At 39.3% G+C, this 19,510-nt stretch overlaps 2 protein-coding genes and 1 long non-coding RNA gene across 5 annotated transcripts in view; 1 reads left to right on the top strand and 2 right to left on the bottom strand.

Annotated features, from left to right (window-relative positions):
* LOC146492984 (uncharacterized) lies at window positions 1-6,532 on the bottom strand. The gene is made up of 2 exons (XR_014871754.1): window positions 1,900-6,532; window positions 1-656 (listed from the first exon to the last, which is right to left on the bottom strand). It is a non-coding gene; the product is annotated as an uncharacterized LOC146492984 (long non-coding RNA).
* A 1,322-nt stretch (window positions 6,533-7,854) lies between these two features.
* Window positions 7,855-18,715, top strand: LOC146492985 (mediator of RNA polymerase II transcription subunit 30). Its single transcript, XM_085149478.1, has 5 exons — window positions 7,855-8,031; window positions 8,297-8,545; window positions 10,687-10,845; window positions 11,056-11,145; window positions 12,167-18,715. Exons 2-5 carry the CDS (start codon window positions 8,309-8,311, stop codon window positions 12,260-12,262), a joined length of 582 nt encoding a protein of 193 aa, XP_085005604.1. The 5' UTR covers window positions 7,855-8,031; window positions 8,297-8,308; the 3' UTR covers window positions 12,263-18,715.
* ext1c (exostoses (multiple) 1c) overlaps window positions 14,877-19,510 on the bottom strand; it is an 85,889-nt gene continuing 81,255 nt past the window's right edge. For all 3 annotated transcript variants that reach the window (XM_085149467.1, XM_085149469.1, XM_085149470.1), the window contains exons 8-12: window positions 19,221-19,316; window positions 18,801-18,887; window positions 18,511-18,671; window positions 15,688-15,859; window positions 14,877-15,597 (exon numbers count right to left, since the gene is read on the bottom strand). In XM_085149467.1, coding sequence (XP_085005593.1) covers window positions 15,412-15,597; window positions 15,688-15,859; window positions 18,511-18,671; window positions 18,801-18,887; window positions 19,221-19,316 — 702 coding nt within the window. In that variant the 3' untranslated portion in view covers window positions 14,877-15,411. The remainder of the gene's footprint in view (window positions 15,598-15,687; window positions 15,860-18,510; window positions 18,672-18,800; window positions 18,888-19,220; window positions 19,317-19,510) is intronic.

The following is a 19,510-nucleotide window of genomic DNA, read 5'->3' on the forward strand; positions in this document are numbered from 1 at the left end:
TTTATTTGCCAAAAAACATTGGTTTCCTTTATTCCCTTTTAGTATTTATGAATGAAACATAGCATTAACATTTGAAGCGCAGTGTCATACATAACTTATGGATATTTGTGTAAAGGCAGAGAAAGACTCAGTGCAAACAGAGCACATCACAGCCTTAAAGAAGCAGCCATTTAATGCGAGGCTGTAATAATAATGTAATATGTTTCCACAGCATTTAAGGATTTAAATGCAGATTCTATACTTTCATACATTCATTCCAAAGCACAGCAGATAAGAATAGTGACAGCAAACACCAGCAGCTGACTGCAGAACCCAAACAAAGGAGCAGATCCTCCTTTTGTCGTTGTAGATGAGATTGTGGTAATATTATTACTGGTAGTCCCTGTGGAATTCTGTGCGGTGGATGCTGTGGTTCCAGGTTTTTGAGTAGCCCCAGGGGACACTGAGGACCCCTGTGATGAAGTGACATTATCTGTAGAGTGGGAGGTGGTGTCAGATGGTAGTCTTGTGGTTTTAGGAGTTTGGGCATGGGTGGTGTTTGTCGTGTAAGAAGCAGTGGAGTTCCATTGAGGTGTGGTCGCTGCAGGCTGAGTGTTATTACTCGTAGTGCTGTTATTGGTCACTGCTGGAGTTGTGACATCTGAGGCGCCTTGGCCCTGTAAGAGAAAATAAAAGTTCACGGTGTAAAAGATATATCTAAATATTCATGTAGACTGTTGCAGAGCCATATGCTCATATCTATCCAGCAACAGTGTTTTAGCTATTTTAAATAAATTACAGACGTCAATGTCAGCAATTCATGTGGAACAAATTTCTACTGTAAAGCAGATCTAATTTAAAAAATGACAAACGAGATAACATGAGGCATTCTAATATATCATATATGTTGATAAACTGATTTGATATTGATATCATGTACTTATTCGCCTCTGTCAGTGCGCCCCAGGGTGGCTGTGGCTACAATGTAGCTTGCCATCACCAGTGTGTGAATGTGTGTGTGAATGGGTGGATGACTGGATGTGTAAAGCGCTTTGGGGTCCTTAGGGATTAGTAAAGCGCGATACAAATACAGGCCATTTACCATTTATTTGTAATTCTTATCACTACTCTAAATTCAATTTCCATGTTCTTCTGTCTGCATTTCCACTCTGTGTCAAACTTCGTGGAATAAAAGCTTACAGATGTGTCTCTGTTTCAGTGGAAAATCCTCTGTAGGCACAAGCATGCAAAAGTTCCGTACACATTGCTTCAACAGTACGCAAAGCATGAAAGCATTAACTGCACTTTGCATACCGCTGTGATAGGCAGGGCTGCAGGGCCTGATTGTCATGTACTCTGATGGCCTAAACCTGCTTCTTTGTTCTGCCCACTTGTAGTTCAGACCTATGCTTTATGTAACATCTGATAAGTCATACTTAGTTTACTTAAATTTGAATGCTGACGCAGAAGAAGAAAGTATTATTGAGAACAAAATAAAGTAAGTAAAGTATGGATATATTCAGTTTCACAGAATCCTAGAAATGAAGGAGTTCTTGTTCACTGATGCACTGATTCACACTAATTTCAATAATAATTTCAAATCACAATCTAAGAAAATGTCACTGTTTACACTTACAGTGCCCATGTACTGAGAATGATGAGGTGATTCAATTCTACATCCTCAAACATGTACAAAATTAAATACAGTCAAAAGGTTTTGTTTTTTTTTCTTCTCTTTCCCTGCATTTGCATTGACTTTTGATTGAATTTACCTCTGATTTGAATCCAACTACACTTAAGCTAGAAAAACAAATGATTGTGTTGCTTGCCATTAGTAAAAGCATGGTGACCTGAACTTGCTTCTTTTTTTCTTTTTTAAATAAATGCAACTTTGGTAAATTAAGTGAAAATGCCTCTTACCTCTATGCCCAACAACATAAAGGTCAAACAGACACATAGGAGAACTGTCCCGGTTATCTTCATCTTGGTCTTCTTGGTAAATTGTCTTTGTACTTTATGGCTGCTCACACCTTTCTGGCTCACCTTTTATACCTGACAACTCCCAGTAGTACTGATGCTGATAACAGAAAAAAAAGTGCCCTGTTATATACTCTGGTGCACTTTCATAATGCCCTATATGACAGGAAATTAAATGTGTTTCATGTGTAAAAAAGAGTAACAGTGTGAGGGAAAACTGCTTCCACTGCACTTTGTTAAAAGTAGATCATATGCTTCTCCTAAAGCTAAGGTTAATATTTGTTTTTGGGGTTTTTTTATAACATGGTGACTGCTTCTTGATACAACTCTGAACCTGCTGAAATTATGCTGGAGGATGCGGAAACACATTGTTCTGACCCCCACTTTCTCAGTAGTGTCATATTACAGGAGATATTATGTTACCATGTGTTTATGTATCTTGTGAAAGGTTATGCTAATAGGTCGGGTGTTTTGGGTACAGTTTTGGCTATACTCACTGTGTAAAATATTTTTTTTCATGAAAGAATAAACCTTTATCACAAAATTTGCTGGGCTTAGAGTAGTTATGGTACAAAAAGGTCTGTTTTTTATGTAGCAGTTGTATTTGTTTTATATTACTATGGATGGATCACATGAGGACTTGTGTGAAGTTAGAAGGAAAAGGACATCTTGAGACTTGCTAGAGACGCTTTTTGACACTTCTTAAAATAACAGCTGGTTTTATTGAATTTGACCTTGCATGTTCGGAAGTATTCTAACTAACAACACAGTTCTCAGTTCTCATCTCTTTTTATTTATATTAAATTTCTAGATTTACAACCTTGGTCTTACATTTTTATGAAATCTGTCTCCTCTTTATATTTAACTTTCAGGCAAGGTCAGATAAGGCAGGAATAAACCCGAGGGTAAGTCAACAGAGAAAAACTGTGACGCAACAAGGTCATTCAAAGGAAAATGAAAATAGAAAGCTAACCAGCCCTCTGTAGTTATTTTGATAACACAAGATTTCTACTTTACAAACCTTCACATTTTGTATTGATTTTTTTAAAATGGTAAATTATTCACATTTGATTTCACCTTGTCTTGTTGAACTCTTGGAATAACTGATACAAACAGAAAGGAATGTGAACCTGTGATATTTAATTTCTGATATAAGGTTTTACAAATATTTGAGGAACCCTATCAACTTCCAAAATAAATCGAATGTGACCGAACCATTGTGAAAGAAAGAGAAGTACTGTTGCTTTTCTGTTGTACTTGTTTTTGTACTCATTTTCCATTGCAAAAACAACGTTCAGCTATGGTCTGAAGTTTACATACTTTCTTCATTGGCATATATGACATGGTGATTTTAATTATTTCTTCGAATAGTTCTTTTTCAAGGGTGGAATCATTGCAACAGAATACAGTTTTAATTACTTAAAAAAAAAACAAGAATTAGATGCACAAGGTTGAATGCTGAGAGGAAAGGGTACCATAATCGTTTGCATCCTGTCACATATTAACATGTATCAGGTTCTTCTCACAGGTAGATACGTGACTCTATCTGCAGAAATATGTTCTTGTTGTTTTTAAATAGCCAGGTCATACTTTTTGGAAAAACAGACACTGGTGCTGAGGATTTCAAGTCTATTTTAATTCTATTTCTATTTTAATGTCCCGACACATGGCTATACACACCAAAACAAGCCAAACACATGGCACTATAGTCCAAGTGGAAAAATCTGTCATTTGCATTTGAGGTGTATTGTCCCTTTAAATTTTAAGACTGATAGTCCACAGCTGCAACCCATTGCGCAAATATTTAATATGTGAGTATGTAACAGGTGCATACTGGGTGTTTTATAGTTGATTAACGAAAGCATATGTATCCTGTAATGTGGGGGAAGTCAAATGCAAACCTAAAACTACAAAACATTTTAAATAACAACACACATAACTTCATTTCTCTCCTACCACCGTATTATTACAACAATAGAGAGGAAGCAAACTTGTTCCTGTAACAAATGATTGTGGTAGGTATGAGATCACAAGTAGCCTTTTGTAGCACGTTATCAGCTGGTTTATCACAGCACTGCATATTTCCTGGTACAGGAAAATTCCGATAACCAAATGTCCCAGGACACAATATAACACAAACGTCGCAAGTGACACTCTTACATGTTTCCATGTAGAATATAGTGGGATTTTATTAGTGTAGTACACATTTTCCTTATGAATTTTAGCACCAAATACTTCTTATAGAATAGTTCATCGGCACAGTGGCTACAGATACAACGTAGCATCGGAAGTTTGCAATGGACCAGTCAAAGTGCAAACTGAATTGCTGTTACAGGACCTTAAGAGAGCTGTGTATATATGAATGTCTGCAAACACCAATCGATAGAGATACGGTAATACGGTAGAGAAAAATAGGCCAAAATCCCTTCACAACAATGTGAGAAACTAATAAGGTCATACAGAAAGCAATTATTTCACTCCTGCTAAAGGTGGTTCTAGAAGCTATTGAGAAAAAAAGGGAGCAATTTTTTCCATGAGCTGTATGACTGTGAAGATACACAGACAAAAGTTAAAGTTCTATTTCCACATTTTAAGAAACATGGTCCAAAATATAATCTGTTATGAATATGAACATGTAAAATGTCTTAATCCGAATGACTGGAAACACTATAGAGCTAAACAGCTAATGTAGCTTTAAAAAACTACTTTGCGTAAACTGGATTGTGTAAATTATAGGAAATTTCCTTTCCCATCCTTTCAATTGTTCAAGGGGTTAAAATGATACTCAGGCAGACATGAGTGACTCAGAGGAAAATAATCTTTGTTCATAAGGCTCGGCCAATCAAAACTTTGATTGCTTTAGTGATTGCAGAAGTGTTAAAACTCTGAGGTTATTGGGGAAAAGGTTATTTCTACAAGCTTGAATTGTACTCTTGACTGGAAAATATGACACGTAATTCCTCATAAACAAGCACCACCCATCTTTGAGGAGCACGATTAAATGGTGCCAAGATGAAGAACTACTTTAAGACCAAGAATGTCCAAGGGTGCTGATTGTCAAGGACTACTTGGCCTTACAAAGATCTTTTCCAAAATTGTCTGATTAAGCCGTGATAACATGGGTTAAGCGCCTTGAGGCAACTGTTGTTGTGTTTTGGCGCTATATAAATAACACTAAACTGAATTAAATGAGTTATCAAGTTGTGCACAGACTTCCCAACTCAACTATATCTGATATTCTTAAAGCAAAAGAGCCACAGACGTGTGTATAATAATATGTCTATATTATTCAAAGATTCTGTCTTTTATTTAAATGACTCAGCTGAAGCCATCACTTTGAACAATGCATGTAATAAATTCCAAAACTGATGCTAAAAAAGAAGTATTTAAACAAGGGGTCTTGCTTTTTGAGCCCACTGTGCGTTAAAATGCATTTAACATTCATTTTTATCAGTACCTTGCGTGTACCTTATCTCTGCCTTGCGTGTTTAAGATCTCCATGCAAATTGCATTTCCTTAAGAACAAACATAAAGTTCAAGTTGAAACGGTACATCAAGCACAGATGGAAATGGTGACGTGATGTCAAAACAAAGAGAAACATACAGGCAAAATAAAGTTGCAAAGTAGAAGGAATTGTTTTTTCTGTATTTGCGTTGTTAATTGGATCTATTATCAGTCAATTTTAGTAAAAAATATAAATATATAAACTACGTCTTTTTTTTAATCTGAGCTCCTTTTCCGTTTAATTCTCTCAAATGTTGCTCCCTATATCAGGCCATTTTACTCATGTTTGTTCAGAGGGAATAAAGTCTAAACCAAGTCCTTGAAGGAAGCTGTACTTCCTTGAATTTGCTGTTGTTGTGCTAGGTTGACTGCGACCTTTGATCCTATATAAACCATGGATAAAGTCACGCAACAGACTCATCAAATAAAGAAAGTAGGTCCACATGTGACTGACAAATCCAGTCCTTTCCTCAGTTTTATTGGTCTTACTTGACAGCAAAGCAAACAAGTGTAATTCATTTCACCTTAAGTCAAACAAAATAGGTCTACTGCTTAAAAGTCTGACTTCCATCCATCCATCCATCAGCATAAGCAGAGAAGCCCAAACCTCCATCTTCCTAGCCACCTCCTCCAGCTTGTCCGGGGGAACACCAAGGCGTTCCCAGGACAGCCGAGAGATATAATCTCTCCAGCATGTCTTGGGTGTGCCCCGGGGCCTCCTCCCAGTGGGAGATGCCTGGAATACCTCACCCCTTTGGAGCCCAGGGGGCATCCTTATCAGATTCTAATCCTTCCCTAATTTCCTTCGAGATTAATAAAGTATTCTGATTCTGATGCCCAGAACACCTCAACTGGCTCCTTTCGATGTGAAGGAACTTCTCACCCTATCTCTAGGGGAGAGGCCAGCCACTCTTCGGAGGAACTACCCACAGCTCATGACCATAGGTGAGGGTAGGGATGCAGATCGACTGGTAAATTGAGAGCTGGGTCCTGGGTGAAGGACCAGACAAAGAAAGATACAGAAGACGCCTATGAGTAGAACATCAAGGGAACAGTTCACCCTGCCCGGGATAGGGTCTTGGAGGTACCCTCCAATATAAAACTGTAAAAAAACATAGAGAGAAAAACACATTAAAAGTCATCACTTTTCATCAAATGCCACTAATTTCATCATAGAAAATGTTAGTGTTGGATTGACATTACTCAAGCATGATATTAAAAGGTACCCTCCAAGACCCTGCCTTGGAGGCAGGCCCAAGGAGGGTACCTGAGAGCGAGCGTCTGGTGGCCGGGCCTTAGTCCATGGTGCCCAGCTGGGGACAGCTCAAAAAAAGGGAAATGGGCCCATCCCTCTGCAGGCCCACCACCCACAGGAGGCGCTGTAGGGGTTGGGTGCATTGTGTGCCGGGCGGCGGCCAGAGCGGGGGCCGTGGAAGACTGATCCCAGGCCACTAAGACTTATCTATTTCCTTAAGTTATAAAATCCTTGTAGATATATCTATTCAAAAATAAATAAATACTTGAAACCATCATTGACACACCTTAAGTGTGAGTGAAAATTTGTAAACCACCAATTTGATTTACTGACTTCAGTTTCCATTATATTAAAAAAAGACTAGTTTGATTAAGACATTGATTGACTGTTTTTGGTTTTTTTTACTGTAAATATACTTTAAAAAACAAAAAAACATTGCAAACAGAAGAAAAAAACTAATAGGGAAAAAAATTAATGACTATCTGTATATACCACATAATTTACATGCTTGAAAAGGAGTAGGATGAAGTTTAAACTTCTTTACTAACACGCTGACTCTTTGCGGCTATAAAACAGTAATATACTTAGGACATTTAAATCAATATGACCACACACGTTCAATAAGACTTTGCATATGCCCTATCATAAATAGATGATCATTTTATAGCTGTCTTTCTAATAAATAACTAGATGGCTATCATATAATATTGAAATTACATTATTGCTGTTTTTGAATGAGCAATTGTATTTACTGCATACTTAAATTTTCCCTTTTACATACATCCAGTGTAAGGTCTTGTTACATTTTACATGCAATATATGCGTGTAATGTGTGCTTTAGAATTAAATTGAATTAATTTTAATATCATGCTTGAGTAATGTCAATCCAACACTAACATTTTCTATGATGAAATTAGTGGCATTTGATGAAAAGTGATGACTTTTAATGTGTTTTTCTCTCTATGTTTTTTTACAGTTTTATATTTAATAGTGCGAATGAAAGACAAATGTATATTTTTACACTATAGTATATATAGTATATAGCTAAAATTATTTTGTTCTTTTACAGCTGATGTTTACAGTACCTTCAGGTATATCCGCGTCTACTGTCGCCATCTAGCGGTGGGAAAATTCATCCCATTTTTTGCCCGGAAGTGACGCATTAACGTGCTGCGCTTTCTGAAAAAAATCAATGGAAGGGTGCCAGTGATCATGCTTTATTTAAAATAATAAATAACTAGGCCCTTTTTCGCAAAGGCTGCATCATCTGGGAAATATCTGTACAACATTCAGCCAAAAGACGGTTTGAACTTGGGTAAGTAGCTTTTTGCACAGCCCGTGGCTAACTAGTTAGCTTAATTTGCTTGAGCTAGCATGTTTAGCCAGTAAGTTAAGTTTCCCTCCCTCGTCTCCATTGAGAGTACATTTTAAGGAGTTTCCTGCTTTCTTAAATATGATCTCGAAACGTCTGTAGTTTCTCTAATAAGCTTAAATTTGAGCATATATCCTTGCTGTGTTGAGAAAACGTATATTTACGCTAATAGAACATCACCTTTGTCTTGTACCATCGTACCCCGCAGATTTGTGTGGATATGGCAGCTTCTTTACCTCAGAAGCCAGGGATGGCAGGGATGCCCTCGCAGCAGCAGCAGCAGCAGCCTCCTCATCTGCCCCCCGGTGCTGCCCCAGGTGCAGGTCAGCAGCCCATGCCTCCTCAGGGAGCCCTTAGGGAGATCTCCCCGGTGTTCCTCTGCAGGATCGGACAGGAGACTGTACAAGATATTGTCACACGCACTATGGAGATCTTCCAGATTACACGAGCCACACAGGTAAGGGACACGAGGCTCATGCTTGGCAGCAGGAACTGTTTTCTTGTTGTTAGTGTCTGGGACTTGATATCAAAATAACGATATTGTCGCGTATATATATGCAATGTGAGTATAACACACTTACCTATAATCTTGCCCACTCACATATTCAGCTTTGTGTATGGGTGTATCATTAGCAGAGTAATATTTCTTACTGTTAGTTTCTCATTCATCTTCTCAGTTCAGCTGCTCTTGTGAGGGGTTACTACAGCCTCCATCTCTGTCTCTGACATCCTCTTCTGTCACACTAACCATCTTCATGTCCCCTTCACTACATTCACGAATCTTCTCCGTTTTTTCCTCATTTCCTCTGGCCTAGCAGCTCCATTTTCAGCAATCTTTGTCGAGTATATCCATTATTCCTATCTGCGCATGTTCCAGCCATCTTAGTCTTCCCTCTCTAGCACTCAATCTGAGCCATCCCTCTGATGACATTCCTAATGAATCTCTTAATCTTAACCTTGCAGTCTCGCGTCTCTTTCAGGTTGCACCTTCTGGTTAAATGTAGTCCGCCTGTATGCATCTTCCTCATTTCTTATATGTCACCCTGTGTTCTTCCGTCTTCTTGAAATATGATACCTCCTTATCAAATCTATTTCCATCACCCATATGTCTATTGCCTGCTCCTATCGCCAGTCTCTTACACTCTAACTGTGCTTACAGTCTTACTCTGTCCAAACTACTCTGTTTCTTTTCTTCTAACTGACATCCAATGTGTAGTGAACAAATTCAACATCACCTATTTGATTTCCAGCTTCAATCCTGTATGACACACTCTTCACTTCCACATTTGAGTATATCTATAATTTCTCAGGCGTGGCTTTCTTCCCACCTGGTCTCTTTCTCTCTGTCATACCAGCCAGCTGTCTCCTTTTACCAGCCTTTGTCCCAGCTCTCACCTCTGCACTCCTGCCTGTTAAGTTCTCATATTGACTTAAGGTCCAAAACTACAACTGTAACTATAGTTTTTAATATTTATTTAATCTGAACAACTTTTGAGAACTCAATCAAGTGCAGCTTCAGGTTCCTCATACCATTTATAAATAACATTTGTTTTGTTTTTTAAATTAAGGATTACGTTTATTTAAGTTTATTTATTGTCTAATAGGAGAGAAAAAACAATGTCTTAGATTTAAAAAAGAAAAAAAGAAAAACAACAACTGCTCCAACTAACTGGCTATTTGGCAACAATTAAAATAAAAAGTGGGTCATTGGAGTGTGAACACAAGGCTCTGTGAATGCCAATTTGGTGACCTCACTGACACTATCAGGGCACCAATTTGACCTCCCCCTAGTGGACTTAATGTACACTATGTAAAACTATTATAAGATCAAGCTTTTGGCCATAATCTCCAGAGGTGTCCGTGCCCTCGTCTGTAGGTGTGTAATCCGGGCATCAGCCAATTAAAATCCACCCTTCTCAGACAACAGCGCCTCTCACATTTGGGTGCTTACAGTACTGGTGAGCCCTTACTTGGAACCTTTGTACATTTGGCATTTTAACAGAAAATTCAAATGACTGCAGGTTTACTGACTGATTAGTTCAATAATTACCTGCTGAGTCACCAGTCTGCATTTTTAGATGGGCAGCACGGACGGTTACTTATATTTTACTGCTACCGAAAATTGCAGTTATTGTTATGTTAGCATTATTTCTTTAGCTTAAGTGCAGCAAATTGCACCACCAGCTCTGGTGTATGTGTGGCTGTTAACTGAGTGGGTGGTATTTATGTGGCTAAAGTGGTTCCACTGTTCCCTGTCAGTCTCAATTTGGCCCGTCTTCTTTTCTGGCATATCTGCTCGGCTTGTCTGTCAGCATCCCTCGTACCCATCCTCCCATCTCAATTTGATCCGTGTTACCAAATGCGCTTCTGTGTTTTTCAGTGTAGTGCTGACTTCTAAAGCTTGTTCTTGCCTATTAAGGCAACCCCCCCCTTTTTTTTAACCTGTGCAGCTCAGAGAAGAGGAACACTATGGTTTTGTGTTGCCATTGCTATTACTTGGTTTTGAAAAATGATTGTCTACATGTCCAATGTACATGCAGTCATTTACGTAATTGCTCCAAATGAATTCATGTTATATATTGTCTGTTTTTGATTCAGCTTCCTAATGGGGTGACTCAGAGCCAGGCAACGTATCAGGACCGCTTTGGGAAGCTCCAGGAACACCTTCGGCAGCTCACTCTGCTCTTCAAAAAACTCAGACTGCTGTATGAACGCTGTGTGGAAATGACCTCTGACCTGAAGGAGGGACCAGCTGAGGTTAGAGAAGACCTGCTGAAAATAGGGACTATCTACTTTTTGTATCTGAATAGTGCAATAACAACCCCCCCCCCCCCCCCAAAAAAAAAAAAAAAAAATTTTTCAATTACTATTATATAACTACTGTAGAACTATGTTCTTTCTTTATGTCTGATTTGATAATGAAAAAAATGCAATTTTAATCCTGATTTACCTCGGCTGTGTGTTCAGCTTGTGCCGTACACTGGAGAGGAGCTGGTTTCTGTCAGAGTGGAGCCCTGCAGTCCTGCTGTCATCCAGGAAAGAAACGAGGTCCTAGAGGTGGGTTTCTGTAATGTTCTTGTCGCCTCGGGTAACGATCAGCAGTGACGGGGCCTTTTTGTTTGGGGCGGGGGTGGGGGGGTTAAGTTAAAATAAATAAAAAAGCAGTACACACAGAATTTAAGTCCAGGATTTAGAGACTTGTTGAAAACGTACGTGTTGGTGCCAGCGAAGTCAGTGTTACCTTTTGTTTTTAAATGGGGCATTTTCCCAGTTTAAACATTTGAGAATTGTTATGGGTTTGTGAGATTTGCAAATAATTCTGTAATAATTAATAATAATTGGTCTTGAAATTGATAACTTCCCACTGCTAAAAGGAACATCTTTTAGTGCCTTGTTTTCTCTGACCAACAGCCAGGAAATCTATTACCGTCACTTTATGACACAAAACATGAAATCCTAAACGTGCAGAAAACATCATTAGCTACTAAGAAAGAAAAAGGGTTGGCGACAAACGTTATGCCAGTAAGCTAGTTCATTAATTGACTTATTGCTGCAGCTTTTCTTGAAATGGATTCAACATATGAATACATTAATTTCTCATATATTGTTTGGTGTTCCACAGTTTATTATACATTTTAATAATTGGGGACAGTGTTACTCAGCTATGCTGAAATGAGCAGAATAAAGTCCCTTTCAAATTCCTCTAGGTGGCAGTGCTGACACAGGCTAAAGTAGCGCCTGGATTTTAACTGAAAAAACTCTGCATTATTTACTCATTCTGAATTAGGGTGTTGTTTTTTGTTAGAGCTAATATTTCAGTTTGGTTACAAAAATGCCTTCAGGGAGCCAGTGGCAAAACACTGGAAAATTCTGCCTGAGGCTGAGAGGACTGTTGGCTTTAGCATCAGCACCAGTAGAAAAGTATTTTTCCTCCAGGTGTGAGGCAGTGTCAGCATCACTTGTTAATATGTGATTAGCTATTTCCTGCCCAGATTGCTTATATGTATAAGGATGTAACAGGCAATGGTTAAAGTCCACGTGTTCTGCAGAGTTTAACAAATGTCTTGTTGTTATACAGAAAGTGCGTCAGAAAAACCAGGAGATGAAGGTTCTGATGGACCAGATGAGGAACCTTCTGTGGGACGTCAATGCTATGCTGACACTTAGGAAATGATGGCTCTGAATGAGACTTGCGCGCTTGTTTCTTAGCTCTGCACTCCTCTGCGGGTGAACGAACTTTAAGACGGCAAAGACCAGGTGAAATAAGGGAACTTCTGTAGGATTTATGGGACCTTCCGCCTACTCTGAGCTGGCACTTCATCACTGAAACTCATAATTTACTTGCACCTTTTCATCTAAGAGCCCGTGTTGTTTGTTGTATTGGAGCCGATAAGGGGGAAATCATAAACAAGGCAGGAATAAGGTATCGACTCAAAGCCAAAAACAGGATAAGCTGACACACACTCTAACAGTCATTCTCTTCTTTTGTATGAGGCAGCTGATAACCCAATTTTCATTTGGAAAGTGCTCTGCAACTGTTTTGTAACTACTTAAATAAGTTATAGATTTTTGTTCAAACTGATGAAATAATAAGTTGGAACCTGGATCGCCTCAGGTAACAAAAAGCACAGAAGAGAAAGAAGCCTAAACTGCCTATTCATGGTGTTCTGCCTCCAGGTGCTGACTTGACACCAGACAGACTTGAATTCATTGCAGGTAATTCTTCCACAAAGCACAGAAGCTGATCTGATATGTTTGTTTACAATAGGAACAATTGCCCATATTTGTGCTCTGTCAGTTGTAAAACACTGTGGGTTCAGAATTCCAATTGGCCCTTTGGCAGCTATGTATCTCAGGTGCTTTGTACATAAGTGTGTGCATGTGCTTAATGAGATTAGCTTCCTGAGTGCTACACATCACACCTGTTTGCCCTGAGGGTGTTGAGACTTGCTTACCTGTGAATTTATTTTTGTAAACTGTACTACAAATGGTTGGTGTACTGGGTATTTGTTTTTTAATAAACTTCTTTTTTTGAAACATAATGTCTAAATATATATTTTAAAGTCCTGCTTCTAAATCCAGGACGGGCCCACTCAGACTGAAGTATTAGCTCCATAGTGTCAGTCTCAACCCTGAGGGTGGATGTAGGAATGCATGATCTCCCTCACAATTGAGATGATATATAAGTACATCAAAGTACATCCACCTACTTGTAATGATGCACACCTTCTGTATTCATCTTTCTTTACACAGCAGCAGCTCCTTTGTGTAGTTTGCCTACATTACAACAAAGAGCCCTGTCAGTCCTCCCTGTCATGTCGGATGCTATCGAACCACACTTTCTATTCCTCTGATTGTGCTTAGTATAATACTCTTTAGTAATTTATTTTTTAAGGAAACTCATCCTGTCCCAAATGGGTTTTCTATATTTAATTTTGCTTTTCCTTTGTAGTGGAATTGTGTATCCATCAGACAGCAAATTTTGCTTGACCCCCTTTGGCCTTCAAAACTGCCCTTATTCTTCATGGCATAGATTTAATAATGGGCTGGAAACATTCCTCAGATTTTGGCCCATTCATGATCTGAATCCCCCGTTCCACCTCATCACAAAGATGCTCTGGTGACTGTAGAGGCTATTTGAGTACAGTGAGGTCACTGTCATGTAAAAGAAGCCTTTTGAGATTATTTGAGCTTTGTGGATGGACATGGACAGCAGCAATATCCAGATGGACTGCCATGTTTAATTGATGCTCAGTTGGAGTTTGCCAAGAAAATATCTCCAACAACATTGGACTAACACCAGCAGCATCGGCCTGAACTGTTGATGCAAGGCAGGATGGATCATGCTTTTTTCAGTCTGGTAAGCTCGTGTGAACTATAATGATAATAATAATAATAATGGATTGCATTTATATATCGAGACCCTCATAAACTTAGTTCTTAGTTGACAAGAGTAGCACCACGTGTTGTCTTCGGCTGCTGTAGCCAATCTGCGTCAAGGTTTGATGTGTTGTGCATTCAGAGAAGCTCTTCTCGATATCTTGGTTGTAGAGAGCGGCTGAGTTGGCTTTCTAGCAGCTCAAAGCAGTCTGTACATTCTCCTCTGACCTCTGACATCAATAGGGTATTTTCACACACTGACCTGCCGCTCTCCATTCTTTTTAAACTCTAAAGATGGTTGTATGGGAAAATCCTAGTAAACCATCAGTTTCTGGAGTTCTCAGACCAACCCGTCTGGCACCAACAACCATCCCACGTTCAGAGTTACTTAACTCACCTTTCTTCCCCACTTTCAGGTTGCCTCAAACACATTTACTTGCCTAAGTTCACCGAGTTTTACTAGGTTTGGCATCACCATCCAGCAATTAGAGTCTGTCTTTTGCTCTGCATGACAAACATTTATCTGCATATATTCAAAATAAATGCCAACTTGGACTACAAATGATAAATCCACTGGAACAAAGATTTTGGCTGTTTTCCTACAGATTCCGCTTATTCATTTAAAGATAGTATTCATAATGATTAGTTCCTCAATGTGTTTTTCAAGAAACTGCTTGACAGTGTGATCTTCAGCAGTGTAACCAGAACTACATGATTCTTTTTATACGTTTGTAGCATAACAGGATGAAAGACAGACATGCTACAGCAGCCTCCCTGATTGCTTATCTTTGTTGCTTGTACCTTAAATTACAAGATGAACTTCGCCTCTGCTGGAAATGTGGCCACACACTATGTGTTTGGCAATTATGGGACAAAATATGTGAACATTCTGCAGCACGAGTCCAGAGTTTGCATTTATAAATCACTTTATTGGTCTTACAGTTAGCATTTTAATGTGAAATGATCTGTTTCCTTGGCAACAGTAACATGGAAACAGATGTTGCCAGCTGGAGTGCATGGCACCGGTAGCAGTCCCTTGGGTGCTCCTGGCATGAGATAGTCATTCTCTCCTTGTTGCCACTGCAGTAGCACTGACATTTGAAGTGTTCACAAATGTTCCTTTTTTGATTATTTTAATCGTCCTTTCTCAGCGACAGGGCCAATCGCAAGGACTATTTTAAGGCCCCAAATTTCTCAAGACTCAAGAAGCATTTGAAGTACTTTTTATAGACTCCTTTCTCTTAAGATCTTTATATAGTTCAGATCTCCTTGGGTCTTTCTTGATGATTGTCCATGTCACCAATGGACCTCGGTGCCTTTTTGTCCACTTCCCATGCATGAAAGACATGTCTTGAACTTTCTGTTACTTAGTAGCCATAGTTGTCTGTCCAAAATGGCTCGAAACATGACTTCAACGCTCTCTAGTCTTTTTGTCCAGAAATGTTAGGCCCTCTCCAGGTCTTTGTACTTCTTGCGTAGGACGGACACTTGATCTTTGAAGAGAACGGGGTCCAGGCGAAACTGAGAATGCACCAGGGGCATGTAGCCAAACCAGTTCGCAAAGGTGTTGACGCACTCTTGCCTCTGGTTGAAGTGTTCAGGGTTGGCCCAAGGGACGCTCTTCGTACCCTGGGAGTAGAACAGGCACATGCTATTTAGCATCCAATCTTGTCCAAGAGACTCCAGAGACTATTACTTTAAAGACAATTCGGTACCTACCTGTGGACTGGGGAGCTCCTTGTACTGCTTCCTTTGAGCCACTTTGATTGGCGGCTGGTGAGTCACAGCAGAGACCAGGAAGTTCATAAGGATGTCCTCACAGTTGGAGGTGCGATCCACCAGAGTCCGCAGAGACTGAGGCAGGTAGTGAGTGAACAGGTAGTGGTAGTACCTGTGGGGAAGTTGAGAGTGTCACATAAACATACAATATTCATTGTATTCTTAAAGCCAGCAGGAAATGGTGCTTTATATAAAAGAGATATGTTTAAAAAAAACAAAACCATCTGACAAAGATATGCTGCTACTTCTTCCTCCGCCAATGTGCTCTACCTGTCTCGCTTTCAGTAGCTCTAATGATAGTTTTAGCCTCTCATACCTACACTCATCATACTGTAAATTTCTTTAGACAAGGGCCTCATCTAACTTAAAATAAAAATGTAACATAACATGATTAACTGGAGGTCAAGCAACCATCTGTTAGCAGGCTCGGTGACCTCTACAGAGTAGATGGTGTGATGTATGCTGATAATATGTATCTAGGACAAGTTGATTTCTCCGCCGAGTGAGATTTAAGCTTTAAGGTGCCCAGCCGACTAAACTCCACTGATGCAATGCATATGTTCTTCAATATCAGTTTTAGGAGTATAGTTCAATCAATTTACTTATCATTATATTTTCAGACTAAGCAACTGTCACTCTATTTTTTAAAGAAGGTTTAATTGTGCTTCACAACCAAAATTGGCCACATTTATCTCTATGTAAGTTGCTGCCGTTGAGTCTCGGAGCGCTGTCAGATCAGTTTACTAATATGATATGCAGTAAAAATTAGATGAAGACTAAATTATCCATTCCCCCACTGAGCGAGTCGTGTTTTATAGGCTCACTATTCATTGGTATTTTTCTGTTTAAGCAGTAAAAGGGTTATTAAAGTTGGCGCTGATGTGTCTATAGGCTTTAGAGATTCAAATTAGCACGACAAAAACGTGTTTTTATTAAGTCTGCTGACAATAATGACCACATTGTCTCAAAATGTCACAAGGTTTCAACACCTTTTAAAGTACCCTGTCTGTGGTGTAATTACATTCTCATTGTATAAGAACTCCCATCCCTCTCCCATAGCACATAATCAACTTTGTGCTTTTCGAATTAATCAAACTGCTTGAAGTAATCCCTGAGTAATTCACTCTTGCCTTCTTTTTTTTCCCCTCTCGCTCACACAAATACATAATTATTCTTGATGCCTTTTCTTTCTGTTTGATTGTCCCTTATTGCTCATCATGTTGATATTTGTGCTATTATGTTCGGAGCTGCTAGAGTTCAAGTTCTCCCTTGCTCTCAGTTTTTAATCTTTGAAGCAGTCTGTTTTGAGAATTTAATGTCTGCTCTGTATTAGTTTGTCAAATGTTGCAGTTATTATAGACGAATATATCAAACACATTAAAAAGTCTCAGTGCACCCTGGGAAATTGAACGAACTCTTAAATTTAGCCATTTGTAGGAGCTCCTGTTTTCCTGTAGCTGCTTATGGAGCTTACACAACAGTAAGAACTTCATTTTTAACCATTGCCTCCTACAAAGCTGACTCAGTTTGTTAACATTTCTGGGATGTATGGACTGAACAGCCCTCTTCAGGTCTTGCCATAACCTCTCAGTTGAGAATTCCATAACAATGATCTTCTACTTTTTCAACCATTCTTTTGCTGACTATACTATGAGCTTGCATTTTAAGGTCATGGACTCCTGCCCTGACAATCTCATTTACAAAAAAAATTATTGATACGTTCTTAAATTCATTGTTTGAATTCAGCAATTGCACGGCACTCAATCCCAGAGGGAGCAAAACAGCCCCAAACCATGCTCCCATGAGATTTTGTTGTTTTCCTTCCTTTAAACATATGTTGTTGTCAAAATGCTTTAAGTTTTGTCTCATCTACTCACACAACCTTCAGGTTTGGTAAACTTGGGATCTGCTGTATTATTTTGTTCTCGAAAAGCATTGTGTCCTTAAATTAAGGCCATTCTATTGAATATCTATTTTCATATAGTGGAAATATGAACAAAGATTTCGTTATGTTGCAAAGATTTCTATGATGGTTTTGCTGTTACCCTTGAGTTTTTCTCCGACCTCTCAGGATTGCATCCTGGTGTGATCTTTTCAAAGACAACTGCAGTGCTAAGAGAATCGATGAACAGCATTATGGGTTGTTATAAAAGATGCTGCAGTGGAGCTAATACTAAAGGGAATAGGAAAAGAAGCACTGAAGCACCTTCTCTTATCATTTAGGTAATTTGATTAGCTCTAACTATGGCTGCCACCTAATTGTTTCTAAGTCATTTAACTCAGTTATGAACCTTTGTAGTCAAACCTCCCTTGCAACATTGATATGCCTTATTTGTAGAGGACACACCAACCCACACAGCCAATCTCATCTCCTTAATTGAAGCACTTGACTCCAAGTAGGAGAAACTGTCGGCACAAAGTTTCACATACTTTTCCCAGCATGGATTGGAAAGATTACTCACATCTGTATACATAAAAGAGACATGTCTATAAAGGCGACTGAAGATCAGACCAATTAATGTAGAACTTGCAACTCCAATAAAACGTTTTCCTGTGGTTATGTAATAGCAAATTCAAATTATTTTTTCTACCACCGGATATGTGAGACAAACCAAGATTTTGCTGGGTGATTCAACTAAAGTGTCTTTTTTCTTCCTTTGAACCTTTAATTAAAAGACTAGTAACCACAAAGAAAGTTTTCAGTTATAAAAAATATGAAACAAATTAGTATTCATTATTTTTTTTCCTCCTGCATTCATACACCTGTGGTAGAAGGCGGCTCCAGTTAGGACAATAGAGTAGTCGTTGGTCCATTTGGAGGTGTAGCCCCAAGCCCGCTTCAAGGGATCCCAGAAGTGGCTTCTGGGAGGATAGCCTACAATCCGCTCAGGGAAGCTCCGCCACACCAAGAAGGCAAAGTTCACCTGCAAGTACAGAAAAGGAAGACTCAGTTTTTTAAAAAAAATAATTTTTGTTTAGAAATATTAATTTATTCATGTACAGTATGTGGGCGCTTCTGCTGTATGTATTGGGTGTTGTACATGTCCACACACCTCACTTGTCAGTAGGACCGTATCCTCATCCAGACTCAGCACTGCTTCCGTCTCTATGGCAACATGAGGTAGAAACCGACTGGTGGTCTGCGAGAAAAACAAAGTCACTAGTTTTAGCTCTGGTGCTGTAGCCCGTGGGATGGCTGGCTTGTGCTCTGAGAGATTATGAAAGACAGTAAATCATGTTGAGTGACTGAGATGGGTGAATCACTATAGGTTCTGCCTTGGGAGGAAGAAAAATGTCTGAAAAGACACACATGGAAGAAGGGTTGAGAAAGTAAACGCTGCACGGATCGATTAGCAGATATAGACAGCGAGTGAGAGACGCATAAACAGACTGAGCAAGCGACAGTTTGTCATTCTGTCACTCAGACGTCACAGCAGGCTACAGCTTGAGTTGTGAGTGGCACTGGCCCTCACCTTCCTCCTGCCATCTGTCACAGTGAGGGGGACAGGCATAGGAGGCCATTTGCTCCGACTGGGCGGCGGTTTCTCGCTGTTCCACAGAATAATGATCTAAAACAGAAGAGAAGTGGAGCTCATATAAAATGTCGACATATAGATGCATTAGATTGATTAGAAAAGTAGCTGTCATCAATCAGTCAGGGATTTCAGAGGTATGATCCCTCACTATAATATGATAGTTTGCTCAATGATAAATTTTCATAGTCTACAGTTGCCTTAGGTACTCAAGTATCCAGACCACTTTA

This window comes from Neolamprologus multifasciatus, chromosome 22, assembly GCF_963576455.1.
Source record: "Neolamprologus multifasciatus chromosome 22, fNeoMul1.2, whole genome shotgun sequence".
NCBI classification, from domain to species: domain Eukaryota; kingdom Metazoa; phylum Chordata; class Actinopteri; order Cichliformes; family Cichlidae; genus Neolamprologus; species Neolamprologus multifasciatus.